Raw genomic sequence first — 27,471 nt, forward strand, 5'->3', positions numbered from 1 at the left:
GCTGGCCTGACTTGGCCTCTGCCCCAGATCCCCACTGTCACCTCACCCAGCAACACAGCAGGTGCTGCCCAGCCTGAGCCTGGGGAGCCAGAAGAGCTGGTCCAGCCAAATACTTGGGCAGGCGGAAGTGTTCCGGGAAGCACCCCAGACACTCAGCATTCCCTCACGCTCTCGCCTGCCTGTGCCACCTCATGCTGCCCAGACAGGAGAGGCCCAGGTCCCCGCCCTCCGGGTCTAGTAGAGCCTAGAAGCTCTCTCCTGAGCAGATCCTCTGGATACCTGACTAGCTTGTCTGCACAGAGGCAGGGCCAGCCCGGGACAGTGACCAGGTGTCCAGAGCTGAGCCACGCCCTGGTCCCTCAACCTCTTCGCTGGCTCCAGTGCAGGCCCCTAACCTCCTCCTCTCCCTTCCCAGGGCTGCTGGATCAGGAGCTGGGTCCCCAAGGCCTGGGCTTGGCTGACCGCATGACAGATGCCAGGGCCTGGAGGGAGCCAGATGGGTGGAACCCAGGGGCACACGGTCCCCAGTGGCAGGGTCCTGCAGGGCTGGCAGCAGCAATGGCAGGGGACACCTGGGCTCCCCCTTGGTTTGGGAAGCGTGAGGCGTCCTACTGACCCTGAGCCCAGAAGTAGTATACTTGGCAGATGTGGGAGCCTGGGGCCGTGCTTGGACACAGGACGTCCCCAAGACCCTCCTTCTGGCACCTCATCCCCCCGCAGCTCCCCATCCCCAGCCTCCAGCGGGGAGAGGCCTTCCACAGTAACTCCCTTAACTCCTGGGTGGGCACCAAAGCCCTCCCTTTCCCCGTAGCTCTGTCCTCTCCAGCCTCAGATCTGCCCCCAGAGTCCAGCTCCCTGAGCCTCGGACACTCCCCGGCCTTGGCCTAGCTCCTCGCCACCACCAGGCCTCAGCATGGGGCTGCCTCCCATCCTGGCCGGGCCTGCACCTCTCCTGGGAGCATGAACTCTGGCTCTGACTCCTGACTCTAGCCCACCCCGGAAGGCCCTGGGTGTCAAGTGAGTGGTGGGTTGCGTGAAGAAACAACACGTGACAAGCTGTCGGGAACAGTGAGTGACTCATGTTAATTTCAGGCAGCCCCCACCACGGGTTTCTCACAGGGGACCTCGGGCACTCAGTCTGTCCACCAAGGCCTGCAGCTTCTCAGACAGCGCGACCTGCACAGAGGAGAGGAGAGGATGATGGGTGGCCGTGGGGGCATGGAGCACACAGGGGGGGTTGATGACGTGGGCCCCCACCCACCTGGTACAGCGCAGGCTGCTCCAGCCGCCTGTGTGCAGGACTGAGGCGGCTCAGGGACAGCTGGGCGAAGGCTCTAGACTCGGCTAAGGATGGGAGGGGCTCACACAGCTGGGAAAGAGGAAGGAAGGGGTTGGTTCAAGGTCAGGGGTCAGGACTCTATTTCAGTTGAAGGTGCAAACTACAGGGGTTGGTGGGGGCAGTCACCTGTCCCTGCTGGACCCAGAGTCGCAGCAGTGGCTCCACGTGGGCTGGCCTCACAGTACAGGACTCCTGAGCCCCTCGAGGCCAGACCCTTAGCTCCTGGCCAGCCTGGGGTGGTGGCTCCTCTGCCAGCTGCAGCACGTCCAACAGCAGAGACCCTGTATGTGTGTGTGTGTGTGGTGGGGCGGGTGCCAAAATTAATGCAGGGAACCTGGGACCTTGAGGGAGACCACTGAGGGCTGGGAGGGGCCTCACCATCGGGGCCCAGGAGCCGGAAGGCCGCCTTGCTTCCAGGCAGTGTCTGCTTCTCAGGGTCCTCAGTCAGCTTCATTCGTGGCTGGCCTCCCACAGACACCAGCTGCAGGGACAGGGTGAAGGGACAGCTGGACTCTCTGCCCCCGCCCCCGCCCCCCCCACCCCGCTGACCCATGATCCCCTAGCCCACCCCCACTGGGCCCCAGACTCTGTCTCCACCTTGTAGACGCAGCCCAGGGAAGGCTGGCGGGGACACGTGACCACACTGGTGCCAATACCGATGACGTTCACCTCGCTGCCCTGAAGGAGGGCAGAGGAGGTAGCACTGAGCTCGGCCAGCACCTGCAGGCCCAGGGCTCTCCTAGCCACCCTCTGGCCTGCCCTGCCTTGCCCCACCTCCTGGGCCAGCCGGGCCAGCTCCTCCTCATCAATGTCGTTGCTGACAGCAATGGGGACCGACTCTAGCCAGGGTACCTGGAACCTGTAATGGGAGCAGACCCTCAGGTGTTCCCGAGCTGCTCAGTCTCCCTCCCTCCCCACTCATGCCATCCTCCCCACCTCAGGATCTGCCCTCAGCCACACCAGCTTTGGTTTTTTGCTTATGACCCCTTGGGTGAGCCCACCTCTGGCTTCCCCGCCACTGAGGAAGTAACCAGATCAGAGTTCATCACTACACAAGAGCCACAGTCCCTCCCTCCCTCTGCCCTGGAAGGGGTCTCTCAGCAGGCATAGCCCTCTCAGGGGGACTCACTGGGCCGAAATGGTCCGGAAGAGCCTGCGGATTTCCTGGGCCTGCTGAAGCAGGTCACCGCTGTCCAGCCTCACGCCCACTGCCCGGTAACCCAGCTGCCCCAGCGCCAGGGCAACTGCCAGGAAATTGGGAAGACCACTCCTGCGGGCAGGGACAAGGGGGTCAGGGGACTGCAGCTGCTCTGCTGAGCCCACCCTGGGGGATGCCTTGGCCTCACCTCTGCACACTGTAGGTGTCCAGTAGGCCATTGAAGGCCCGGGGAAAGGCCAGGGCATAGGCCACAAAGGCCGCCCGCTCCCCCCGGTGCGGCTCCTGCACCCCCAGCCCCAGGTGGGCACACACACGCTCAAGCCATGCCTCCACGCAGGTGGCCAGGTCCACCCTGGGGCCCTGGTCAGCAGCCGGAGCCAACATCTATGGAGAGGGATTGGTGAAGCATGGGGGGCCCAGAGTGCAGGGTGGGGCCTGGTTCACCCCTAGTTGAGGGTCTGAGCAGGGGTAATGCCCCCTGCCTGCCAGCTTCCCAGCAGCACTGGGGCTACCTGCCCAGGGTGGCTTGGGCGGGCCAGGCATGGCATGTGCCTGTGTGCAGAGCAGGGACTGGCTCATGCTCCCTGGGCAAAGGCTGATCTTTGAAGTCTGCCCTCTGAAGTGCAGCAGGGGAGAGGAGTACTGACCGGGTCAGGGGGCACCTCAGTGCCTGAAAAGGAAGTGATGAAGGAATGCGCCATGGTCCCGGCCACTGGCACGCCCCGAAGCTGTCCTGCGAGCATGTTGCTGCTGGCATCAAAGCCTGGGCCAGGGCATCAGGCAGGGTTGGGGGACTTCAGGCGGTAGAGCAGAGGGGCTCCCAGGGCCAGGCCTCCTCCTGTCCCAGCCCTCTTTCCCCTGGCCCTCACCACCCAGGTAGCTGTAGGTGGAGGCCGTCAAACCCCCATCCGGGCCCTGAGCTCGCCGCAGCCCGAACTCCAGCAGCCGCTTCTCTGGTCCCGCGATCAGGCGAAGCCGTGCTGCGTTGGTGGCAATGAGGCTGTGGACAGCAAGGGGGCAGGGGACCCGGGGTTAGGGTCCCAAAGCCACCCGGAGCCCGGCCCCTCTTTGAGACTCTCCACAGCGGGAGTGGGACGACCCTCGCCAGGGCAGGGGGCCCTGTGCCCCACCCCTGGAGCTCGCCCCCACCCTGAAGGGCCCCACTCTCCAGAAGTCCATGCTCCTCCCCAGGGAGCCCAGTCTTCCCCAGGCAGGCCCGGATCCCACCTGGCGTAGCTGACCAGGCAGAGGAGCGGCGTCTCTAGCAGCTGCACCACCAGGAGCGGCCCGGACACCTGCAGCAGCGGCACCTGCAGGAAGGGCCATCAGCTCGGCACCGCGCGCCCCACTGGGCGCCCCCCTGCGCCCCCCTCACCCTGCACTCACGCCGGGGAAGGCGAGGGAGCCCTCGGGCAGGGCCCGCAGCGTCACCTCAGAGCAGTCGAGGGCCCGAAGGTGCTCAAAGAACGCGGGCTCCGTGTCTGGGGGCAGCACCGAGGCCAGGAACTGGACGTCTGGGGGCGAGAGGCCCTTGTGGGGTGGGGCTAGCCCGAGGCCGTGGGGGACTCGTCGGGGCGTGGGAAGGGAAGGGGGCTCGTCGGGGCGAGTCTTATCCGGGCCGCGGGGGGCTCTCGTCGGGGTCGGGGTGGGGGGCTCTTCAGGCCGGGGGTACCTCCGTCCCGCAGGCGGAAGGTGCGCAGGAAGCGCACGCAGTCGCGCAGCCCCGCGGCCAGGGCGAAGGCGCCGCCGAACGGGCAGCGGCGGAAGAAGAGCTCGAAGTCGGCGGGGTCCCGCGCCCGGCCGGCGCGCCAGTAGCCCAGCGCCATGGTGACCTGGTAGAGGTCGGAGAGCAGCGGCCGCGCCGCCGCGCGCCCCTCTGCCTCCTGCTCCGCCGCCATCTGCTAGGCCGCCCCGCCCCGGCCCACGTGATGCCCGCTGCCCAGTGGCCGGGCCGCGCCCGCTGACGCGCAGTGAAGCCGGGACAACCCGGGAGTCACCGCCTTTCCTGGCAACTGGGGGGCGGGGCGGGCCTGCCGGCCTCCGGACACCAGAGGCGGCCCAGCGCCTGGACCGGACTCAGTTGGGGATGTGTCTGCTGCCGCTGGTCATCCCAGCCCCCTAGTCCCCCGGCCGGCCGCTCTCTACAGTCAGCGGGGGGAGGGTAGGAGAGGGCAGGGGTAATTCACATCCAGCCAGGCTTTATTAACCCCGCCCCACCTGGAAACCAGCCCAACCTGGCGGCAGGTAGAGGTGATTAGATTCTGCCGGCACCTAGGTGGGGCCCACACTGTGTCATTCAGCAATGAGTGCAGTGCCATGTGCCGACCCCCAGCTGGCACCAAGAATGCTTCTGGGTCCCAGGCACTGACCCACACCACTCATCAGCCATGCTGGCCAACAGGACAGGAGAGAAACCACTAGCGACAAAGTACTGCCCAGAAGTAGTTAGGGGGACAGGGCAGTGGCCACAACTCCACAGGGCAGTTTGTCATGGGCTCTGTCCAGGGCCCAACCTCTGGTGGGTGAGGGCAGACCACAGAGCAGATGCAGGCAGTGCACTGGGGCGGAGTGGTGAGTGCCCCCTGAGAACTGAAGCCAGAGGGCCAAGGCTGGGACAGCAGGGCCGAGGAGCTAAGAAAAAAGGCTCAATCTTTTTTCTAGAGATGATGGGAAGCCTGGCAGGATTTCAAACAGGTCAGACCAGGTGGGACATGTGACTGTAGTCACAGCAGCAGGGCCAGGACGGCTGCTGGGACCTCACTTCCCTGGACAGTTGCAGACTGGCACTCTGGCTGAGCAGGGAATGGAGCTGAGAGGAGGTGGGAGGACCAGGAATGCCTCCTGTGCCTCAAAGGGAACCAGCAGCCCCTACAGTGAAGGAGCCAGCACATGCTCTGTTCCTGGCTTCACAGCTTGAACTGGACATGGCACTTGCAACTGAGGGTAAATGAAGACAGGAGGGGCAGGCAGAGCCACTGGAAGGCTGTGGAGGGGCCAGGAGAGGGGAGAATGGTGGTGGCCCCTGGGACTGCTGTGTAGGAACAGGATAGACGAGACCCCAGGGGCCCTAATGAAATGCAGGTCAAGTCTGAGGCCTGGAGGCTAGGAGAGTACTGCTCACTGAATGAGCCCACCCGGGGGGCCCAAACCAGGACAAGAGCCAGAAAGCCAGAATCTCAGTCTTTAATGGCTGCAGGGCCTCACACGCTCAGGCCCACGGCCAGGTCTTAGATCTTGTTGAAAGCAGCAATGTCGACACTCTGCACCTGAGGAGAGGAGGGAGCCTGGTGGTCATGTGGGGCCCAGTTTCACAAAAGCCCACCCACACCTGTCACCTGTCCAGCCAGGAGTTCACTTGGGGACCACCCCCCCCCCCCCAAGGTGGGCCTGCCCACTCACGTGCTCTTCGAATTTGGTGATCTCTTCTTCCAGCAGGTCAGTCCCCACCTTGTCGTCCTCCACCACACACTGGATCTGCAGCTTGCGGATGCCATAGCCCACAGGTACCAACTTGGAGCCGCCCCAGGTCAGCCCATCCAGCTGGATGGAGCGCACGCAGGCCTCCAGCTGGGCCATGTCCGTCTCGTCATCCCACTGGGGAATAAGAGGGAGGAGAGGCTGGGGTCAGGAGCCTACAGACACCGGGAGCCCCCTCCTGCCTAGCAATTCTCAAAAGGCACTGAGAACTGTCAGCTCACACCTGCCTGGCCCCCTCATTTCTCTCCTTAGCCCAAGATTCTAAACTCAGCTTAGATCCCACCAGAACCCCAGGGCAGGGGGAGGGCTGGAGGACAGCCACTTACGGGCTTGACATCCAGAAGGATGGAGGACTTGGCGACCAGCACGGGCTTCTTGGCTTTCTTCTCAGCGTACTGCCGCAGCCTCTCCTCCCGCAGCTTAGCGGCCTCCTTGTCTTCCTCCTCATCGCTGCCAAACAGGTCGATGTCATCGTCCTCGTCATCCTCTGTGGCGGTGGCGGCCTTCCTGGTGGGGGGCTCCACTTGGCGCATGGGAGACACGTGCTGCCATGGGGGAGGGAGGCTGAGGCCCACCCAGACAGGGCCCCAGGCTTCTAGCCCCTCACTGCCGCCTGGGCCAGCCTGTAGATGGGGTGGAGGCCCTCCTTGGCCTCCTGCTCCTCTGCAGTGCCAGGTGTGGGGTCCCTGTGTCTGGGGAGGATACTCACCTGGGTCTGCGGGGCTGTAGCCCGGTGAGCAGGTGAGCTCTTCTCCAGAGCACTCAGCCGGGCCTCCAGCTTGGAGATGGCCTGCTGCAGATCCTGCACCACTGTGGGAGCAAAGGGAATGCCGGTCAGATGGCAGGGGCCAGGGTGGGGTCCCCCCACCTATCTGGCCCAGGGCCTCACCGCCTCTCAGACTCTGGTTCTCCACTTCCAGGCTGGCAATCCGGACGACGAGCTCACTGTGGTCTCCACCAGGCCCGCTGGAGGCCCCAGGGCCAGAGCTCTGTAAGGCAGGGGAAGGGAGGGCTCAGTACCACAGCCTGCTCCTAGGATCCCCCTATTCATATCCACCAGGTAGTGGCTCCTGTCAGCCCTGCTGGGTCTACCTGCTGGGCTCTGGCTAGGCAAGGGGGAGAAGTCCTGAGAGGGGAGATGTGGTGACAGTCACAGCCACGTGGGAAGCAGAAGACAGGAGGCAGTGCAGAGCAGAGCTGAGCCACAGCTGCCACTGTCTGGCGGGTGGGAGAAAGCAGGGGACTCACGGGCCCAGGGGCAGCCTGGCCGGGGACCCCAGGGGGGCTGGGAGCAGGAGGGGAGAGCAGCTGAAGGAGCACACCTGCGCAGAGGCAGCCACCCTGCGCCGCCAGAGCAGCAGTGCCTCGCCTCCCGCAGGTCATGCACACGCCATCGGGCTCAACAAGCCTGCCCACCGGCTTCCCTCTGGTTCCTCCCTCAACGACAGCCCCTGTTGTCTGACCCAAGCAGTGCTGCCCAAGCGCCCCCCCCCAGGGGCCACAGCTCAGTCCGTTACATCCCAAGGGCTTGCACGCATATGTGGGTATCATCTGGCACAGCCACATCCCAGTGGAATGACTCTGAGGACAGGATGCACCTGGCTTTCCCGAGGGCAGCTACTGCCCTCTCGTGTCCAATCACAATAATGACTGTGGGCCCGCCAAGCAGCCACTGGGCAAGCTGCATAGCCTCCTCGCCTGCTCTGCACAACCCCAGACCACGGAGAAGCTAAAGGTCCCCAGAGAAGACAGCCTGATGGGCGCGCAGCTTCCTGCCTCTGGACTGATGGGCAGTGCACGGCTGACACCGTCCCCTTTGACACAGCAGCTCCCACTCCCTTGCTCGGAGCAGAGCCGGCCAAGGGTGGTCAGCTGCCATGTGGCTGTGAAAGAGCTGGGACCAGGGTGGGCTCCATTCCCACCACTCCCCTCCTTTCAGCTCAACTCAGGCGTCCACCCCCGGCTCGTTGCCCCAGCCTCCTCCTATGGTCACTAAGTGGCAGCACGCACTGAAAAGCTGTGCTGGCCTCATCCTCTCCCAAGTCTTAGCTGCCACCACCACTGGGCAGGTGACCTCCCCTCCAGCCCATTCCTCACAGCAGTCAGCTCCCAAAGCCATTCCCACTAAGATCTCCCAATAGCTTCCATCGCACAAGGATGAAATCCAGGAGCTTCTGTTCCCTATGAAGCCCCGACCACCCATCTACCACTGCACCAGCCTGCAGGCCAGGACCCGGCTCTCAACTCAGCAGGTTTCCTCACAGCCTGCTTCCTGGGGGCTCGGTGCCAGCCAAGCAAACGAGCCAGGTCCTGGCGGCAGATGGGGCGGAGGCTGGTGCTGCAAGCCTTTGGCCTGCTGTGCCTGCTGCCTGGCATGTTGGCCTCAGCCTGGTGACAACATGGAGCGGGGACTGCCTGATGACAGGTCCTAAGGGTGCAGGTTCTGGGCAAGGCCTCATCTCCCTCGAGGCCAAGAGAAAGTGGTGGGGACATCCTAGGGTGCAAGCGGCCATCAGGTCAGCACCACCTGGCCACACATGCCACCAGGCCTCTCCATGAGGTTTATGCCCTGGGGCTGCCCCAGCCACCCCAGCACCTGCCACTTGGACTCTGACCCAGGCAGGGAAGGAGGAAGCCAGGGGGCCCAGGGCCCCGAACCCCAGCCTCAATGAGACAGGCCCAGGCCACTCAGTCAAGGGCTGTCAGGCCCAGGCCACTCAGTCCACTCACAGCCCTTGAGTTGCTGCAGGTGGCCACCTTGTAGCCCCAGGGGGCAGTGCCACACACCAAGGTTTTGAACCGCCACCTCCACCCCGCACCTGGCACCACGCAGTGTCCAGGAACCTCGGGCTCTCAAGTCCCAGTGTCTGCTGAGCCCCACCCCACCCAATCCAAGCCTGGGGCTGGGCCCACAGTGTCCTTCCCGGGCCCGTGTGTGCTGGACGACGCTCCTCTGAAGTTCACGTGGAAGCCTAACCAGAGGCATCTCAGAAGGGGAGCATATTTGGATGGGGTCTTCGCAGTGGAAATCCAGTTACCATGCGGTCATGAGGGGGGTCCTAATCCAACGTCTGGTGTCCTTATAAGAGGAACTTTGGACACACACACACACGGAGGGAAGACGATGTAAAGACACAGGAAGACGGCCGTCTACACACCAAGGAGGCGTCAGAAGGAACCACCCCTGCCCACGCCTTGATCTTGGACTTTCACCCTCCAGGCTGTGAGAAAATCAATTTCTGTTGTTTACGCCATCGGGTGTGCGGTGCTGTTATGGCAGCCTGAGCGGACCAGCCCCCCAGCTCCAGCAGCACGCCCGCACACTCTTCCCAAAGACTGGACCTAGAAGCCGACCCAACACAGCCAGGGCCCCCTGAGGGCCAGAGGAGGAAGAGTTCCTGCAGCCCCAGAACCCCTGTGGCCCCGGCCTTCTTGGTGCTGGAGCCCAAGAGGCCTGGCCCGGGTGCAAAGACCTTGTGCCACCTCGATCTTGTGTCCGCCTGGCCTGAGCCTGGTCAGGCAAGCAGCGGGTGGCAGGTGGCATGTAGGGCTGGTGGGCACAAGGCAGAGCAGGAGAAAGTAGGGGTCAAGCACAAAGCAGGGCCTGCTGGGCAGACAGCAGAGGCATCACTTCTTGGGGTCCACCCGCCCAGGGCCACTGGCCTATGGCCCAGAAGCCAGTACACCCGGACCAGCTGTGGCCGACAGAAGGCTCCCAAACATGTCCACAAACTTGTCCCTGAAGCCTGTACAAAGGTGACCTCACGTGGCCAAAGAGACTTTGCAGGTTATGAGGAAGTGAAGGATCTGAAGACTGGGAGACTATCCTGCATTATCCAGGTGGGTCCACGTAAGAGAGAGGCAAGAGAGAGAGAAGGAAGGGTGACCGAAGCAGACCTCAGGGTCAGGACACGGCCAGCTAGAAGCAACAGGCCAAGGAATGTGAGCAGCTTCTCCAAGCTGAAGGAGACAAGGAATTGGATTCTCTTCTGGACTCTCCAGAAGGAACACAGCTCTGCTGACACTTGGCCCTCAAGGCTGGGATGCTACTGTGTGTCCCAGAGGGAGGAGGAGGTCTTGACTCCTCTGGATAGACAGGTGGTACAACACGTCTGCCACCTACTAGGGGCCCACCTCCCCAGCCAGGCAGTGGGCAGAGCTCCTTTCCTGACCTCATCTGGGGCCTGGAGGCTGAGCGGAGCCACAGGGCCCCTCTCTGGGCCTCAAATTCAAGATGGTGCCAATTCTGTGACTTGAACTCCACCCACCCCGCGAACCCATCTCTCTGGGGAGGGCAAGGCCTCAGGCAGAAGGGAGGAAGCGTGGCAGACGCCAGCCCCCCACCCGCCTTCATTCCTGAGCAGGGAGCAGGCAGGAAGGAAAAGGCCTCCAGGCACGTGCCCGCAGAGCGCGCCCTGCAGGAGGACAGCATCAACCCAGGGCTGGCACCGCTCACATGGCCAGGCCGAGGGCAGGAGGGAGCCCAGGTGACCACCAGCAAGCAGGGGAGAAAGCACAGCAAGGAGGCAGGAGTAAGGGCGTCTCTCGTGGTGGTCGGGGCCAGGTCCGTGTGGCGGCAGGACACAGCACTGCACAGCCCACCCTAACTTTGCGCCAAAGGCCAAAACAGTCAGCAGGACTGCGGGGAAAAGGCAGACACGCTGTCTGGTGTGAGGGCAGCTGTGCCGAGCGCGAGCCCGTGGGTACACGGGCCGCGGGTACTCACTCCGGCCAGGGATTTCTGGATGTTTTCTCTGGCTCTCGCAATGTCTCGGAGGATCACGCTGGCGCCGTTCTCCTGCAGACAGTGCAGAAAGAACCAAGTCTTTTCTTTCATTAAAAAAAGTTTCCAAAAAAGGACCCTCACGTGGAGAGAGCAAGAAAGTGCTACACAGATTAAAGCTCAGCAGGACAGCGAGGAGTGGAAGGTGCCGGAGCCTGGTGGCCGTGAAAACAGGGCCTGAGATGCAGCCGGTCTATAGGCCGAGGTGAGGCCTGCACCGTCCTGATGGACACCTGAGTGCCCGCTGGCCCCGGTTGCCTGGGAGACGGTGGGAGTTCACTGACCCTTGCTGGGACTAGAGCAGACCCAGCAACACAGGAGCCAGCAGGGCAACCCCTCCAAAGACCCTACCACCAGCACCTGAAGCAGCGCTACTCAGACCGACGTGCCCCTGCCCTCCTAGAGCTGGCACAGCCACTCACCGTCCCCAAGCGTAGGCCCTACCTGGCGCGAGGAGCCAGCCACAGGCCCGTTCATCTGCTCGTAGAATTTCCTCTCTGCATCATCGTATTTGAACTTGTCGAACCAGATCTTCTCGTGCACTAGGAAGTTTGTGGCCATTTTCCTGCTGGGAGGGGGAGGAGAGGCTAAGACTGCCGGGCGGGAGGAGGGGGTACCTCCCCACAGGCCCCAGGCCGGGCCTGCACGTGTGCCCCTGCCAAGAGCCCAGATGGCAAGGGTGCAGGGTGGGCTGTCCCAGTCCTGGGGACGACAAGGGCTCCAGGTTCCAGGACAGAGCACAGGGGTTCTCAGCACAGACCAGGCTGAGCCGGTAAGCCCCCTGAACCACTCCCTGCAGTGGGCTTCCCTCAGTGCTCAGGCCTGTCCCCGAGGCCAGCGGATATCCAAGTGTGGCCAGGAGCCTCTGGGGGTCCCCGAGGCCCTCCCTTCTCCAATGACACCTCTCTGCGAGGCTGGATCCCTGTCAGACGTCCACCAAGACTGAATGTGGAAGCAGGTGTGGGAACCCAGATGCCTCCGACTGAGCCAGGCACTGAACAGATTTGCAAAAACGGAAAACAAGGCCGCTCTGCTCACTGAAGTCTCCTGTTACAGGAAAACTATTTCTCACAAAAATATATTATTAACATGTAACAAGCTATTTTTCAGTGAATAAGTACTTTAGCATTTCTGTTAGTTGCTAACGTGGTAAAAATCAATAAATATAAGCAAAGTTCTTGGGGTCTCAAGACCAGTCAGTTTGAAAAATCCTGCTCTGGACCAGGGGTGGGCAAACTGTGGCCTGGGAGCCAAACCCAGCCATGGTCTGTGTGCAGATGGCTGTGCTGGTGCATGGCCACACCCACCAGCGCCTGCTGCTTTCCCACCACTCAGCTGGGGGAGCCGCCACAGCCCTGTGCCCGCAGAGCCCAAACTCTGTGCTCCCCGGCCCGTCACAAAGTCTGCTGACCACGGACGGCGGGAGCCCCTCTTCCTCACTAAATCCAACAGAAACAGACCCCATCCTGCCAATCCCCTGTGCCGAGGACACCAGGCCATCAGCGGACAAAAGTCCCCTTGGTGACAAGAGGGGAGTTGGTCTCAAAACTCTCCACCACCCCCCACACTCCCCACAATGAGGAGCCAGGCCACCGTCAACAGGGTGTCAAGCCCCACGCTCCCTCCCACCCTGCCTGATGGGGAACACTCCCCTGTCACGGGGTCCCACACCATGCTCCTCACATCAAGGCCTGGATCCTGTCAAACCAGCAAATCTAACCCTGCCGAGGAGCCGAGGGGCCCAGGTGGGCACTGCTGCCCTGGGGCCCAGGGAGGCCTCTCCAAGTCTCACCAGCCTACCTGCTGCACGGCCGCCCGCACCCCAGGCGCCCTGCCCGCTCCTGCGCCTCCCATCTTCCCTGGAGTCCAGCTATCTCTGCCCAGCTGCCTGGGGGACCTCTTCTGTGGCCAGTCACTGACCTGCCCCTACCCTGCCCCTCTCCACGCCCCTGGCCTCCAGTGACGACTGCTGGTGCTGCACGAAACCACCTGGGGCAAGGCCCCTGGGTCCCCAGGCTGAAGGCAAGTCGGCCTTGCCCAGCAGCTGTCCTTCAGACTTGGGCCGCTCCAAGGACCACGTGCTGGTGTACCCGAGACACCCACCTTACCTCAGATGTGGTTTTGGGCGGCTGGGAGGCGGGGAAGACAGACAGGACGAGCAGGCGAGGGCCTGCCGGATCCCACGTCTTGCCCAGTGGGACTCAGGGGCCAGGAGGCTTCAACGCTCCCCCTGCCCTGACTGACACCCAGAAGAGACCTGGCAGTGACCTGGCCAAGAGGGGAACCCTGTACAGGGCACACTCAGCCCTGTGCTGACCCCTTCCCTCTCCCAACAGCCCAGAACTTTGTGATCCTCAAGGCCACACAGCCCCAGGAACCGAGAGCCACCCCTGCCCAACCCGCTCCTGTACCCAGCTTAGCCAGGTCCAGGAGTCTGGGGAGGCCCTGATGGGCTGGGAGGGGAATACTCAGGGCCCAGGCCGGGCACCGCCCAGCATGTTTCTCCTACTTGGGTCGCAGGCTGGACATGGATGCGCCAGACCGGGCACTGGGTCGGTGAGTGAGTGATGTGGCCTCGAGGCGCCAGGCCATGCGCAGGGCCTCTGCAGCATGGTGGCGGCACTCCGCGCTGTCATAGGCGGGCTTGTTGAGCCAGGGGGCCTCGGCGTCCTTGTGCAGGAAGTACCAGTAGGGCAAAGAGGAGGGGGCCTCCCCGTCGGCCCGCCGTGGCCCGGCCCGCTTGCTCCCCAAGGTGTTGCGGCCCCGCCGGTCTTTGCGGCCCCGCCTGGCGCCCTCGGCCTGGCTGGCGCGCTCTTGCAGGCGCACCTTCCCGGGGGGGTGGCCGTCAAACAGGGCCTCGTAGAAGCCCCTCTCGGCCGCGTCGTACCGGGGCTTCTCCAGCCACACCTCCCGCACCAGTGCCTGCAGGCTTCCCAGCGGGGGCTGGCCATTGGCCGGTGGGCTGGGCCGGTGGGCGAGGGCCTGGTCAGGGCTGGCCTCGCGCTGGCCCGTGTCAGGAGCCCCCTGCCTGCCGCTCCCCTCTGCAGCCAGCAGCAGGGCCTGAGACCACTCCACGAATGCCCGCTCGGCCTGGTCGAAGGAAGACTTGTTGACCCAGACGCCCCAGGTCACGTGGTGGCAGGCCACGTGGCTTCCGTGGGTGCAGGGGCCTCGGGGGGCCAGGGCCGGCGGCTGGGAGGCCTGGGCGGCCGTGTCTGCCAGCCTCTGGCGGTAGGAGCTCTCCGCCTGGTCGAAAAGTGGTTTGTCCAGCCAGACGTGGTCGGCGGAGAGGCCCACGAGAGCCGGGTCCGCCTGGCCGAGCCCGCTCTTCGGGGAGCGCTTCCTCTTCTTCTGCAGGGGCTTCTTCCCAGGGTCACCCCCGCTGCCGCTGTCGGGGGTGTCGGCCTCCTCAGCCTCCTCAGTGTCCTCCCAACCAGGCCCGTTCACGGCTGGCGCCTCGGCCACGAGCTCCTGAGCGGCGGCGGCTCGCGTGGCCTCGTGCTCGTAGAAGCGCCGCTCGGCTTCCCCATACTTCTGCTTGTCCTCCCAGACGGTCTCCAGGGCACAGGAGGTCTTCCCGCTCCTCATCTTCCACGCAGCGTTAAAAGGCAAGCACAAGAAGGCAGTTGCAACACAGCGGGCCCCGCAGACAGCACCCCTGCAGCCCCTCAGCCTGACCGGCAGGGCTGGCAGGGTCTGGGGATGCTCCCCAGTGGGGGTGCCACGAGGTAGCATGCAAGGGCCCACAGTCAAACCCATGGGGAGCTCAATAAAGCAGCGAACACGCCACATACATATACGCGTATGTGCACATGTGTGTTCTTTGAACTGCAAAACTTGTCTCTGCCGATCCAACATGCACCTAGGCTCTTCCAGGCGTCCCGGGAACACGGTTTCCAAACCTCTCTGTCCACAGAGCCTCCGAGGAGGGACACCAGATAAAATACAGGACACAGGTAATCTGACTTCCACATAAACAGCAAATAATTTTTACAATAAGTAGGCCCCGTGACATATTTGAGACACACCTATACTAAAAAGTTCCTCCCTGTTCCTCTGAAACTTCACCTGGACATCCCGTGTTTTTGCTAAGTCTGACCGCCTGCCCTGAGGCGCTCCTAGTGTTTCTCTCCTACACAAATGCACCCGGCTGTCTCAGGACGGCCCCCCAAAGTGCAGCCCGCCTCTGGGTCCCCTACACCCGCCACGGCCACACTGCCATAGCAGAGCAGTGCACGCTCCAGGGGGAGCAGCTGAGGGTCTGGGACAAAGGACAGTCTCTGAGTGGGCAGCCTAGAGCAGAAGGTAGAGTGCCCACTCCCTCAAGGCCACATCAGGGGAGACACCAGGGAGGGTGCTGGTGACCGTCTAATAGGAAAGGAGCCCAGTGTCTCAGGCAGCAAGTAGGAACCAGGCTCCTTGGTCAGCTGCAGCCACCTCCTCACTGGGAAGCAATCAGCTCACGCCTTTGGCTGCACCTAAACTAAAGGGACCACGTGGGATCCCTCCCCTTGTTTCAGCACCAGTTGCTGTGAAAGGCAGGCGAGGGGACTCTGCAGCCCACTGGCTGCTGTGGCCCATGGACAAGCCTCTGCCCTGGGAGCCGCAGCTTCCTCGCTGGAGGTGGTGTTCCCTCTAGCTGAGAGTGGCCTTGGTCATCTGCTGCCCCCATGCAAGCTAGCATGCGCCATCCGCCACACGAGGCAACAGCCTTGTCCCCTGCCACATGCCAATCTTACTCCTGGTACAGGGGTTCCCTACTCTGCTCCCAGACGTGGTGCTATGTAAAGGCTGGCCCCCACTCTGCTGGCCAGCCCAGAATGCTAAGGCAGCAACCCACTCAACCAGCACCCCACTCAACCAGCACCGAGGGGTCTGGGCCACTGCGGCCTCTGGCCAGGAAAGGTTCAGGCCCAGAAAGCCCTGGGGGCCAGTCTGCTCTTAGTACGCACCTAGGGGTCCCCAAGCTCACACTTGGGTGGCCTGTTCTAGAGGGGTGGCTTTGACCCAACACAGGGATTCCTTCCCAGCCACAGAACTGCCCTGCTCCCCAAAGCAGAAGCACTGGGGCAGACTGACTAACAGCCAGAGCTGACCTGCCAGGGGCTGAGCAGCTTGCCCTCGGGAAACTCCTGCAGTCCTCTGCTTCTACGGGGCCGTTTGGTGGAGCATAAGGGATGGCGGATCCGCCGGCCCACAGGGCCTCCACCTGCTGGGCCCTCATCCCCAAGAGACAAGGTCTCAGTGGGGGCTGCCTTTCAGCCTGGATGGCAGACCCTGCTCACCACTCACTGCAGGGTCTCTGTCCCTTTCCTAACCCCCCCACACTGAACCGAAACCTGGTTCCGGTCACCCTGAGGGCCGTGTTGCGGTTTTGAGTCTTGTGCCCGCCTGGGACTTCGCAGAGGTTCCCCTCGTACTCTGAAGGGGCGTATCAGGGGCCTCTAATGGCATGTGCCACAGGTCTAGTGACATCCCAGCAAGGAGCCAGGGCTGCGGACAGAGGCCCCAGGCCTCCCCCCTGCACCCGCTTCCCCCCTCAGGCCAGCAGCAGCGCTTACCAAGGCCAGGCTGGCGGCAGAGGCAGTGATGGGAGGCAGGAGCGTGTGCCCAGGAGGCAGGGCATTGTGACATCACCCATTGTCCCTGAGGGACTGCTGACCTACCAGGCAGGGCTTGTCTGCCCCCAACCTCTCCAGCGCCAAGCTCCCGGTGGATCCTCACAGAGCAGTGCAGATCAGGCAGGGCTGGCCCCTTCGGCTCCACCCAGTAAGCTGACGCCTCGCTCCCTCCCAGCACTGAAGCCCTGCCAGACCCTACTGGCCTAAACGCTGTCCTCGGCTCCCGACATCAGACCAGGCTCTGCTCAGAGAAGGGGCCACTTCTCAAGCCGCACAGGTGTTGGGACTTCCTAGGTGCAGCGACAGCTGGGTTGGGGGCCCCTGGCTCAGATGAAGGGGACACAGGGGGCATGCAGCAGATGGGTACTTACTTTCGCTTTGATCTCCTAGGACAGCATGAAGAGAAAGCAGCAAGGTTAGAGGCAGTCAGACAGGGGCCCAAGCAGGCTGGAGGGCCTTTTCAGAAGCTGCATGGAGGCGAGTTTGGTGCAGGAGAGAGAAGGCAAGCACCAGACAGACCCACCACCAAAATCCCAGAGGGGGCGAGTCCACCTGCTCAGGACAGCGCTGCTCCATCATCCCTTGCAGTGGGCAGTTCCTGGCAGACACCATCTGAGCACCCCTCCCACCTGCTCCTCACTGGAGCTGAGGTAACCTGGGGAGAGGTGAGCCAGCACCCCGAGCACCCCCACCGTCCACCTGGAGCCGTGGAGGGGATCCTCACCCAGCCAAACCCCCAAGCTGCCACTGGATTCAGGCTGCTAGACGAGGTGCAAGACGACAAGGACCACTCTAGGGGTCTCGGCAGCCACCAAGCCCAGGTGCCCCACGCTGGGACAGGGCCTCTCCCTCAGCAGGACCACTGCTGGGGCAGGACGCCACCACCCCTGCAGGCTTGCATGGAAAGACTCTCAGGGGCACAAAGTCTTCCCATTGAGCACAAAAGGACAGGGCTGACAACCCGTTTGCAGATGCAGAAACAGGCCAGAGGTGGTAGGTGCCCCGCCTCAAACCCACAAAAGGTGGCAGCCCAGAAGCTGAGGGAGCTGCACGCGTACCCGACTCTGGGAAGGCCTGCTGGGCACAGCCGCCAGATCTGCTAGGCCTGAGGTCCTCCCCAGCTGCTCAGGGACCAGAGTCCCGAGGAGCCGTCTCCCTTTCCCAACAGGAGCTCTGCCACCTAGGCCCCTGCCCTCCCCTGTCCACCCCACACTGCAGCAAGCACCAGAGCACCAGGACTGAGTCGCTGACGGGGACACACAAGGTGCCCTGCGCCAGTACCAGCGGGAGGCAGCTGCCTCATGGGAGCGCAGTGGAGGTCCACGAGATGCGGGCAGGCCTCCCTGCAAGAACAACACCCACCGCTGGGGCTTCCTAGGAGGCGAGGCTCCCAGAGGGGGCAGCAAGGCTCTGCAGACACTGCAGTGAGCCACTCCTACTGGCAGAGTGTCACCTGGGGAGGCTGGCCACAGACAGCTGAGGGCAGCAGAGTGCCTCCTGGGCGGGATGCCAGAGTCAGGACGGGCTCCAAAGGCACACACAGGGACACTGGAGGATGGGGTGGCATGGTGCTCCTGGCTCCCCGTGCCCTTCCACTGGGCCTCCCAGGACAGCCAGCACAGAGCCCAGTTTCTCAGACACAAGGGCCCACTTCTCTTTCCTCGACTTCCCTCGTCCCTGAGTGCCTCCATGTTCCATGAGGTCCTGCTGAACTGAAAGCCCATCTCTTCTAGTGGAAAAGCATGTTTGAGTTTGAACACTTCCACTTGAGGACACAAACATGCAAGCCTATAGCTCTCTGGGAAGGACCCCGAACTCAGACCCTCCCCTCCCATAGTTTCTCCAGGCAGCAACAGCAGCGGCTAGCTGGAAAGAGAGGTGAGCACCGGGGAAAAGCTGGCAGACACGAGAGCAAGGACCCAGAAAGCAGTGGCCTCAGGAGTCCCCACCCTCCACTCCTGGAAGCAGACTGGACTGCAGTCTGCTGGCGCCTGCTCGCTCACTGACCTTCAGGGTGAAGAGCTGGGCTGCCCACCACTAAGGCCCAGCCCCGGTCCAGCAGGCACATCGAGGCCTCTCCTACAAGAGGAGGCACTGCCCTGCTGCCCAGGGTTTGTGGGGGCCCCGAGATTTGGGAGGCCCTGGAGGGATCATGCCCTGTCTGGCCACCAGGACCTGCGGAGAAGGTGGCCGATGCAGCAGAGGTGGTCCTGGTCAAAGACAGCCCCTCCCCTGCAACTCTCCCAGCCCAGCGCCCGGCGTAGTCCACGCTCACGGCTGCACGGAGGCGGACACGTGCTCTGCATGTGCAGGGCCTCTGTGGGCCTCGGGGTCCTTCCAGCCTCCACCGAGCTGGGAGGGCAGTTCTCGTGGCACCAGCATAGGGAACCTGGTGGCAGCCCCTGCCCAGGACAGTCCTGGCTGGAGGGCCCTGAAGGAAGGTGAGGGCGTGGCCTGGCAGCGCTGTGCCCACCAGTGCTGGGGCCCAGAGGTCTCCATGAGCTTGGGTGAACAGGGAAGGTTTCTGGGAGGGGTTGGCCCCTCCCCCGGCGCTGCCCTCCACACCACCTTCCCATCCTGCACACCACCTTCCCATCCTGGACACCACCTCAGGTACCCCTGTGCCCGTCATATCATCACAGTCATACACACGAAGGAGCTCCCAGATTGTCCACTCCAGGGTCAAGGATCTCTGCCCACCTTCCACAGGAAGTGGTAACTGGCATGAGCAGGCGTGAGGTGTTCAGGGGAATGGGGTCTGCCAGCCAGCTCAGCTTTCTCTGCGCCCCTGGGCTGGCGTGGCCTAGACCGGTGCCACGTAACGGAGCTTCCCATATCTGCAGTGTCTGAGGGCAGCAACAAGCACTTCGAATGTTTCAGTCAAAGTGAAGAGCTCACAGCGGGCAGCGGCACTGGACAGCGAGACTCCAGCCACAAGGGAGCCGTGAGGGCAAGTGATACCCTGTGCCTTTCTTTAGGGGGTTAACTCCACAGCTCCAAATTCCTACTCAGATGCTTTCCTACCTGACTCCTGGATATCTCAGCCCCACTCAGAAACACCACCTGTCATGCTGGCAGGGAGCGGGCCCCCGCACCCCGAGACTCAGGGCTCACACTGTGGCTGACAGTCACCCCACCACAGGCCCAGCCAGCCACAACAAGGTTCTGCCTCAAATGCCAAGGCCCGTCAGTTCTATTTCCGTCCCTGCCTATGGTGCCCTGGCCTAACCTGACCAGCCTGGCCCCTGCGCCCCCTTCCTTCAGGGCGACTCCAGTACTAGACAAGCCTTCTGCGTACACCTGACACCTTGCATGTACGTCTCCAGGCCTCACACACAGGTGGGAGACAGGACTGGGGGAAACTGGGGCTGAGTCGTGCTCCAACGCTGGCACTTCACGCCAGTGTCACACTTCCACCCACTTTGAGCACACACCATCCTAAAGTATCAGTGCGAGGCCAGGGCTCAACAAACGCCCATGCCAACCTGTGGCCCCCAGCAAAGCCGACACCAGTGCATGACGTGCTGGAGGTTATTCTTTTCGTTGATCTTCAGAAAAACTTCATTCACAAAAACATCAGTCAAGCACGTCTGCGTACGTGTGCTGAACCCTATGGCCTCACCCAACTCCCCAGGGGCAAAGCCAAGGGGGCGGCCCCACACCAGGCTTCTCCAGACAGCACTCTTCCCAGGCCCATCGCAGGAGAGAAGGCACCAGTGGGACTGGCACAAGGCCACACTAACTGCCCTGCAGAGATGACACAGGGAACCTGCTCCTCAAGAGTCTGTGTGCCAGGTGCTCCAGGAGAAGGCACTCTCTAGGGGGCCACCCTGTCCACAGAGCCGGGCACTGGAGGGCTCAGGAACATCCGTGTCGCACTTGAACCAGCCCACTTACTGGCAGCTCAGGGTGCCCAGAGATGAGTGGGGTGTGAGAACAGCTCCTGCAGAAGCCCCATAATGTAAGAGGTAAGAGGAGGCGTCCTTCCCGGCCTGCTACCTGGGAGGAGTTACATGCCAAGGGTCAAGTTATGAGACCTTCCCCTTCAGACAGGGACCACCTCAAAGTTTAGCCACACTAATGGTTCTCTTGTCCCAGTGGTCCTTCATTCTGGAAACCCTGACGTGCAGCCCCCATCGGGTCCCTACCCCACTGCACCCCTTGGCTCTAGCACGAGCCTTTCCCTTCTTCTATGCCCCTAAACTGCGCACTTCTCAGGAAGACACCCCTCTTCCCCCTCAGAGATCGGCTTCTACGTCGCCGCCTGCCGGGACCACCTGATTCAAGTGAAGACCCCGGTCACTCTTAGAGAACCCTGTGTGTTCCTTCTGAGTCACTCAGCAGTCATGTCCTTCTTTCCCGCGATCATGAGCGCGCGAGGATCCACGAGGGTTGGGACCACCCCCGTCCCGCGGGGCCCAGAGCCCAAGTGCAGTAGGCGCTGAATAAATTCGTGCTGGACAAAGGAAGGGCCACAGCTCCTGGCCACAGCGGGGCAGATATCCCTGCCACCCACCGAGACAGACGGGCCAAAGTGGCCGGGCACCTGGCGGCCACCCTCCCGCCGGGGCCGCCGCAGGGATCTGGCCACGTGGCCCGCGGGCCCCTCTGCGCTCGCCCCGGGCCTGCCTCCCGTCGGCCCGCGGCGCTGGCGCCCCGGCCCCCGACAGCGCGGAGTCCCTGGAACAGCCCCGGCCGCTCGGGCGGCCCCTTCCGGCGCGGGCCGCGGTACTCACACACCAGCCGAGGACGCAGCGACTGAACAGCAAGGCCGGCGGCGCGGGCGTCCGAGGAAAGGGAGGGCCGCCCGCCGCTCAAGGGAAGTGAAGCCCGGGCTCGACCACGCGCGCGGGCCGGGGACGCGCGGAGAGCCCGTGCGCAGGCCCGCCTCGCCGCCAGGACCCCCGCGCGAGCTGCCCCCGGCGACGAGGACAGAAGCCGGCGGGAGACCCCCGCGGGGCCCGCTCTTTCCCGGAGGGGCCGAGCAAACAGCCAGGAGCAGGCTGCAGCCCGCCAGGCCCCCCTGCGCTGCGGGTCCTGTGGACTCGTCCTGCCGGCACCGGCCAAGTGACGCGCGGGGAGGGCGGGCAGGGCGGCCTCAGCGCGCCTGCGCCGCGAGCGGGCGAGACAAAGGGGTGGGCCCGGCCGGTCCCGCCCCCAGCGCCCCGCCTGGCGCGGCCGGCCAGGCGCGCGTATGGCTCCCGCGCCTCTGCCGCCCCGGCTGCCCCTGCTGTCCTCGCTGCCATGTACCCCGCGGGTCCCCCGGCCGGCCCGGCCCCGCGCCGTGGCCGCCGTCCACCGCCCGGGCGCCCTGCTCAGCCGCCGCGGCCTCCTGCGCCTGCCCCGGCCTCCGCCGCGCGCCCGCCGCCCCCTGCCCCCGTGCCGCGGCCCCGCGTGGCCGTGAAGATGGCTTTCCGCAAGGCCTACTCTATCAAGGACAAGCTGCAGGCCATCGAGCGCGTCAAGGGCGGCGAGCGGCAGGCCAGCGTGTGCCGCGACTTTGGCGTGCCCGGCGGCACGCTGCGCGGCTGGCTCAAGGACGAGCCCAAGCTGCGCTGGTTCCTGGAGCAGCTGGGCGGCGAGGTGGGCACGCAGCGCAAGAAGATGCGGCTGGCCAACGAGGAGGAGATCGACCGCGCCGTCTACTCGTGGTTCCTGGCGCTGCGCCAGCACGGCGTGCCGCTGTCGGGGCCGCTCATCCAGGCGCAGGCCGAGGCCTTCGCGCGCCAGATCTACGGGCCGGAGTGCACCTTCAAGGCCAGCCACGGCTGGTTCTGGCGCTGGCAGAAGCGCCACGGCATCTCCAGCCAGCGCATCTACGGCGAGGCCGAGACCCCGGCCGCGGGCCCCGCGCCGGGTCCGCCGGTCAAGCAGGAATCCGCGCAGCCTCCTGGCGCCAGCCCCCTGCCCGACCGCGGCCCGGCCCAGCCGCCCCCCGCCGAGGGCGGCTACGGCGACGAGCAGATCTACAACGCCAACGTCACCGGTCTCTACTGGAAGCTGCTTCCGGAGCAGGCCGCGCCCCTGGGCACGGGGGACCCCGGCGCGGGGTACTGCGGCCGCCGCTGGCGGGGCGACAGGGTGACGGTGCTGCTGGCCGCTAACCTGACTGGCAGCCACAAGCTGAAGCCGCTGGTCATCGGGCAGCTCCCGGACCCACCTAGCTTGCGCCACCACAACCAGGACAAGTTCCCGGCCTCCTATCGCTACAGCCCAGACGCCTGGCTCAGTCGCCCACTTCTGCGGGGCTGGTTCTTCGAGGAGTTCGTCCCGGGCGTCAGGCGCTACCTGCGCCGCAGCTGCCTGCAGCAGAAGGCTGTCCTGCTGGTCGCTCACCCGCCCTGCCCGAGCCCAGCGGCCAGGATACCCACCCTGGAGGAAAGCGAGGAGACCCCCAGGCGGTGTCGGCCTGAGCCCCTCGGCGCCCCGGAGGAGCTGCAGACCCCGGACGGGGCTGTGCGAGTGCTGTTCCTGTCCAAGGGCAGCAGCCGGCCGCACATCCCTGCCCCACTGGAGCAGGGGGTGGTGGCTGCCTTCAAGCAGCTATACAAGCGGGAGCTGCTGCGGCTGGCTGTGTCCTGCGCCGGGGGGTCCCCACTGGACTTCATGCGCAGCTTCATGCTTAAGGACATGCTCTACTTGGCCGGCCTCTCCTGGGATCTGGTGCAGGCAGGCAGCATCGAGCGCTGCTGGCTGCTGGGCTTGCGGGCAGCCTTTGAGCCCCGGCCAGCTGAGGAGTGTGCTGGGCAGCTGGCCGGCCAGGCGGAGGAGGCTGCCGAGCACAGCAGGGTGCTCAGCGACCTCACGCACCTGGCAGCCCTGGCCTACAAGCGCCTGGCACCCGAGGAGGTGGCCGAGTGGCTGCACCTGGATGATGATGGGGGGCTGCCCGACAGCTGCAGAGAGGAGGCAGGCCCCGGCCGGCCCCCTGCGCTGGCCCCCGTGGCCCCTCTGCCCCTAGCCAGCCTATCCTCTGTCATGAGGGGCGGAGAGGAGGAGGAGGCCGCCGTGCCCACCGCTGGGGAGGCTGTTCGGGGTCTTGAGACTGCTCTGCGATGGCTGGAGAGCCAGGACCCCCGGGAGGTGGGGCCACTGAAGCTGGTGCAGCTGCGCTCACTCATCAGCATGGCCCGAAGGCTAGGGGGCATCGGGCCTTCTCTGGCAGTCCCTGACGATGGGGTGTGACCAAGCCTGCCTGAGGGGCCCCCCAAGCGGCCTTTCTCCTGCTGCACTTGGAGGGAGGGGACACACACAGTCTCCCCATCTCCACGCCTCCCCTCTCCTGGGGTGACCCATCCCATGGCTCAGGGAGTTACAGAGGTTGAAGCCCAGCCTCTCTTGGAGAGGCTCTGTTGGTGAGAGTCATCCCGCTCCACGGTTGCCAGTCTCCTTTGGGGGAGCTGGGAGAGGGGCCCGGGTTGAGGTTTCTCCGCCCTGGGCAAGCACACGCATGGGGTCTGCGGTCTTTGCAGGGTTCCCTCCCACACATGCCTGGCACGCATGCCACAGCTCTTATCAGAGAACAGTTTGCTGGGTGCTCGCCCTGGCCCCTGTGGGGCTGAGGCTTCCAGCCCCGAGCCTGTCCGCACTTCCTGCCGCCCAGCCAGTGGCCCGTGACTTGCACTGGACGAGGGCCCAGCACCCCCATCTGTCTGGAGCCCTGGTGCAGTGTGTTTCCCGAACCACAGCCCTGAGATCATCTCAGTGGGGAAGCACACCACTCGGTTTTGGTTTTTAGTTCATTAAATCATTTTTACAGATACTCTTCAGGGGTCCAGGGTGGTGTCTCAGTCCCCAGCCTGGGGCTGGTCTCAGAGGCTGGCTCGGGTCTTCAAGGCTGGCTCTGTGGGCTGGGAAGGGAGGATGGTGCCCAGCCCTTGGGGCCTCCAGAGGTTCTGGATGCAGCAGGGAGTGTAGACTTCTGTTCCACCCAGATTTTTAATTTTCCTTAAGAAAATTCCATCTGAGCAGCTCTCTTATTCTTTGGGGTTGGCGAGCAGTTGGACTTGGGCCCTGGTGATTGACCAATGACTGGACAAGCTCCCTGGACTCTCCTACCAGCCAGAGCCCACTTTGTCCAGCCCCAGGGCCTGGAGCCATCTCATCTACCCAGGAGCAGGCCCGCAGCACTGACAGCCGTGCCGGGACGATCCTGCAGTGCCTTAGCACCCCTCCAAGGCTCCTCCTGCCGGGGCCTGCCCCCGAGGCTTCCCCACCTCTCCTGGCACTGCCCAGGGCCTGGCTGAGGAGCTGCTTCCTGCGGCCCCGGGAATTGGGCTTCTGGGCAGCATGGGAGGAAAGGGCTCGGGTGTTACTGTCCAGCTCTAGATTCAGCATCCCTTTGGTGGTCTGAGGCCAAGAGATGCCCGTGCCTCCCCAGGGGGCTGCCTTTGCAGAGATGCTGCCCAGAGCCTTCATGAGGGGCAGTGGGCCAGGTTTGGGCCCTGCCTGCCTCTCGGCTGTCTCCCGCATCCGCACCAGTGCTGTGTCCTCTAGTGGTCCAGGACTGCATAGGCTGCAGAAGGCGATGCATTCATGAGAGGATTGGCCTTGCGCTAGCTGGAGGGAGCCCCCAGCAATTTCCACACGCATCCAAGAACATGAACTGTTCCTTGGAAGTGCTCCTAGTCGAAAAAACATATATGTATATGTATTTGACTTTTTTTTTCCGACATAAATATGTATCTCAAATCTGAAAGCCAAGGGAAGGTGTGGAGAATGTGGAGAAGAGGAGCGAGGCTTGGCTAGCCAGGCCTAGGGCAGCAACCGTCAGCCGTGCCTGCTGGGGCCCAGCTGGCACCTCCTCTTCCAGCCTTCTTGAGCCTGGACACCTAAAGGAGCCTTTGGCAGTCAGGCTGGCCCTGGGTCTCTAAGCCAAGCAGCTGGCAGGGTCTTTAGGAAGTCCAGCTGATGGCAACCCAGGGCTGGGAGCTCCTGGTCCTGATGGCCAGTCTGCCTGCAGGGGTGTTTGGAGAGGCAGACCAGGGCCTAGGTGGGCTCCAAGTGACGGTGTGCTGGGGCCTGACACATGGCCCAGGGTGGCCTCTGGTAGTGACCTTTCAGGCTTCAACAGCACTGCCCCTCTTGCCATGGTTTCCCTCTCGAGTCCTCCTTCCAGGTCTACCCCTCTGTGGGCCTGGGCAGGGGAGGCTGGAGTTGGTATTGAGACCCGATGTCAGGAACAGGACCTCTCACCTGCCTCTCCGAGTGATTTCACGTCATACCAACCCCCTCCCCTCTGGGGAACGGAGGCTGCACACCGGGAGATGGCTCTGGCTTGTCCCCGTGGGCCTGGAAGGGCACTGTACAAACAAGGCAGAGAACAGGCCAGCCTGGGGCCTTGAGGAGCTAGTTAGAGTGCCTGTCAAGTGTGGGTCTAGGGGGAGCTGCTGGGCCTCTAAGTGTCTTCTCCCTAGAGCCTAGAGGCGCTGGTGTCCTGTGCATGCCACGGGGCGGAGGCTGCAGGCCCCTGACACACGGAGATGGCTGCTCCGCCAGGATGCCTGGCCCTGAGGGCAGCCCCAGCAACACATCGACTCCTTGTGATCCCGGGGCCCCGTCCCAGTTCTGCCAGTGGCTCAGTCACCCACTTCCCTGGGCTCAGCTCAGTGGGAAATCATGGGGCGGCCTGGCCAGAGTCTTCCCCAGAGAGACCCCAGTTTGTCTCTGCAGAACAGCTCAAGTGGTCCCAGTGGGGCGCCGGCCTTCCCTGCGGTTGCCCACTGGGCCCAGGGCCTTGTAGCATGCCCCTGGTTTGTGCTAATGGGAGTGATGGTGGACAGCACTGGGGGAGGGCTATGAGCTGAGGCCCTGGAATTCCTGCAGCAGCCACTGTCTGCCTGCCGACTGCTGGGCACTGGAACTGGCTTTCTTGCCCTGGAGGGCACACCTTTAAAGGGTGTGGGGACCACCACAGACTGGGAGCTGCTCAGGGACACAGCCGCTGGCCTCTCCCTGTCCTGTTCTCAGCCCTTTGACGAATACTCAAGGTCACTGTTCTTCAAAAAGTGGTCCTTGGTCAGTCGGGGTCATTGTCGGAGCTCAGCCAGTAGGCTTGGCAGTGAGCCAGGGCAGGGAAGGCACTGAGGATGGAAAGATTGAGGGTGCAGGCTTCTACTAAAACCACCCCCGATCTGTGAGTCTAGGGGGATGAGACCAGGCTGCAGCAGTCAGAGAAGTGTGGCCCTGCCCAGGGGGCTGCACGCTTGGGAAGTGACCGTCTCCCACGCCACTTGGGCTGCGGGGGAAATACCAGAGTGTGGTGTGAGGAAGGGCAGTGCCCTCAAGCTCAGGGGCCATCCTCCAGGGACCCCCAGCCCATTGGCAGAGTGCAAGAGGGGACTGCTGTGCAGAGCCCTGTTTGTTCCCAGCCCAAGGGTGCCATGGGTGTGGCCTGACTCCAGAGGCATGTCCTTGAGAGGACTGTGGGCGTGCGAGGTACATGCTGTTGAGGGGCCCTTTCACCCCCAACCTCGCTGATGGCGGAGTTCACCTGGTCAGATGGCCTGATGCGCTTTATAATAAAGGTTGAACGTGTCGACTTCATATGCGTCCCCGTTCTAAAGTCTTATTTTTGTAACTCTTGATCCAGTACACCTCATAACTTGAAAAGGTGGAGAGGATAAAAATGGACAACACTGACGAAGTAAGAAACCATTCTCATATTCAGCAGTTTCTTGAAAAAGTAATTGTAGCGTTGCAGGGTAAGGTGAAGAGACTTGGCTGCGACCCTGACTCCCCGCAGCTGCCCTTCTGAGGCCGGGCCCTCTTGAAACAACATGTCTTATCACAGGCCATCACCATCTGGGGCACAGCTGCCCCTCTGGCTGCCCCTCCAGCTTGGCTGGGAGCTCACCGAGGCACCTCTCATTCAGGGAGTGGCCTGTTTGGGGCAGGGCTGGGCTTCTGCCCAGCTGAGCCCACCCTGGTCCCCAGGGGTTCTGTTAGAAGATGCATGGCTGGGACCTCTGACATCCAGCTGAGGGTGAGGTTGGGTGCAGGGGAAGCCGGTGATCCTGCCCCTGCAGAGTTCTCAGGTGATGGGGACATATCGCCCTCTGCCCCAACACCACCTGCACCCCTCCAGCTCTGA

General features: G+C 63.5%; 3 protein-coding genes and 1 long non-coding RNA gene across 28 annotated transcripts; 2 read left to right on the top strand and 2 right to left on the bottom strand.

The window, feature by feature from the left end:
• Positions 1-1,059: 1,059 nt before the first annotated feature.
• NAPRT (nicotinate phosphoribosyltransferase) lies at positions 1,060-4,617 on the bottom strand. 2 transcript variants are annotated; one of them, XM_008536286.2, is made up of 13 exons: positions 4,171-4,617; positions 3,885-4,012; positions 3,726-3,808; positions 3,368-3,498; positions 3,146-3,261; positions 2,686-2,882; positions 2,469-2,609; positions 2,114-2,198; positions 1,937-2,017; positions 1,718-1,820; positions 1,466-1,620; positions 1,262-1,369; positions 1,060-1,176 (listed from the first exon to the last, which is right to left on the bottom strand). In XM_008536286.2, the coding sequence occupies exons 1-13, from the start codon at positions 4,394-4,396 to the stop codon at positions 1,114-1,116; spliced, it is 1,617 nt and encodes a 538-aa protein (XP_008534508.1). In that variant the 5' UTR covers positions 4,397-4,617; the 3' UTR covers positions 1,060-1,113. The 2 variants fall into 2 exon arrangements, 1 of the variants encoding a protein (XP_008534508.1); XR_011543543.1 differs by lacking the exon at positions 1,466-1,620 and having other exon boundaries at positions 4,171-4,471.
• Positions 4,618-5,665: 1,048 nt separating this feature from the next.
• Positions 5,666-21,488, bottom strand: EEF1D (eukaryotic translation elongation factor 1 delta). Of its 20 annotated transcripts, none has more exons than XM_070632134.1 (9): positions 21,120-21,446; positions 13,268-14,346; positions 11,203-11,326; positions 10,702-10,773; positions 6,865-6,964; positions 6,685-6,785; positions 6,302-6,520; positions 5,898-6,092; positions 5,666-5,764 (listed from the first exon to the last, which is right to left on the bottom strand). In XM_070632134.1, the coding sequence occupies exons 2-9, from the start codon at positions 14,344-14,346 to the stop codon at positions 5,726-5,728; spliced, it is 1,929 nt and encodes a 642-aa protein (XP_070488235.1). In that variant the 5' UTR covers positions 21,120-21,446; the 3' UTR covers positions 5,666-5,725. The 20 variants fall into 20 exon arrangements, with proteins under 20 accessions (XP_070488235.1, XP_070488236.1, XP_070488241.1 ...); XM_070632135.1 differs by having other exon boundaries at positions 11,203-11,323; positions 21,120-21,399; XM_070632140.1 differs by lacking the exon at positions 21,120-21,446 and adding an exon at positions 16,320-16,412.
• On the top strand, positions 16,407-20,844 carry LOC139085294 (uncharacterized). 5 transcript variants are annotated; one of them, XR_011543554.1, is made up of 6 exons: positions 16,407-16,656; positions 16,770-17,044; positions 18,217-18,820; positions 19,223-19,329; positions 19,934-20,347; positions 20,622-20,844. It is a non-coding gene; the product is annotated as an uncharacterized lncRNA (long non-coding RNA). The 5 variants fall into 5 exon arrangements; XR_011543556.1 differs by having other exon boundaries at positions 16,409-16,656; positions 16,770-17,372; positions 18,217-18,257; XR_011543555.1 differs by having other exon boundaries at positions 16,418-16,656; positions 16,770-17,372; positions 18,217-18,490.
• An 8-nt stretch (positions 21,489-21,496) lies between the features above and the next one.
• On the top strand, positions 21,497-26,924 carry TIGD5 (tigger transposable element derived 5). The gene has a single exon (XM_008536285.2). It carries the CDS (start codon positions 21,624-21,626, stop codon positions 23,562-23,564), a length of 1,941 nt encoding a protein of 646 aa, XP_008534507.2. The 5' UTR covers positions 21,497-21,623; the 3' UTR covers positions 23,565-26,924.
• The last annotated feature ends 547 nt before the right edge of the window (positions 26,925-27,471 follow it).

The sequence above is a fragment of the Equus przewalskii genome, chromosome 8 (assembly GCF_037783145.1).
Source record: "Equus przewalskii isolate Varuska chromosome 8, EquPr2, whole genome shotgun sequence".
NCBI classification, from domain to species: domain Eukaryota; kingdom Metazoa; phylum Chordata; class Mammalia; order Perissodactyla; family Equidae; genus Equus; species Equus przewalskii.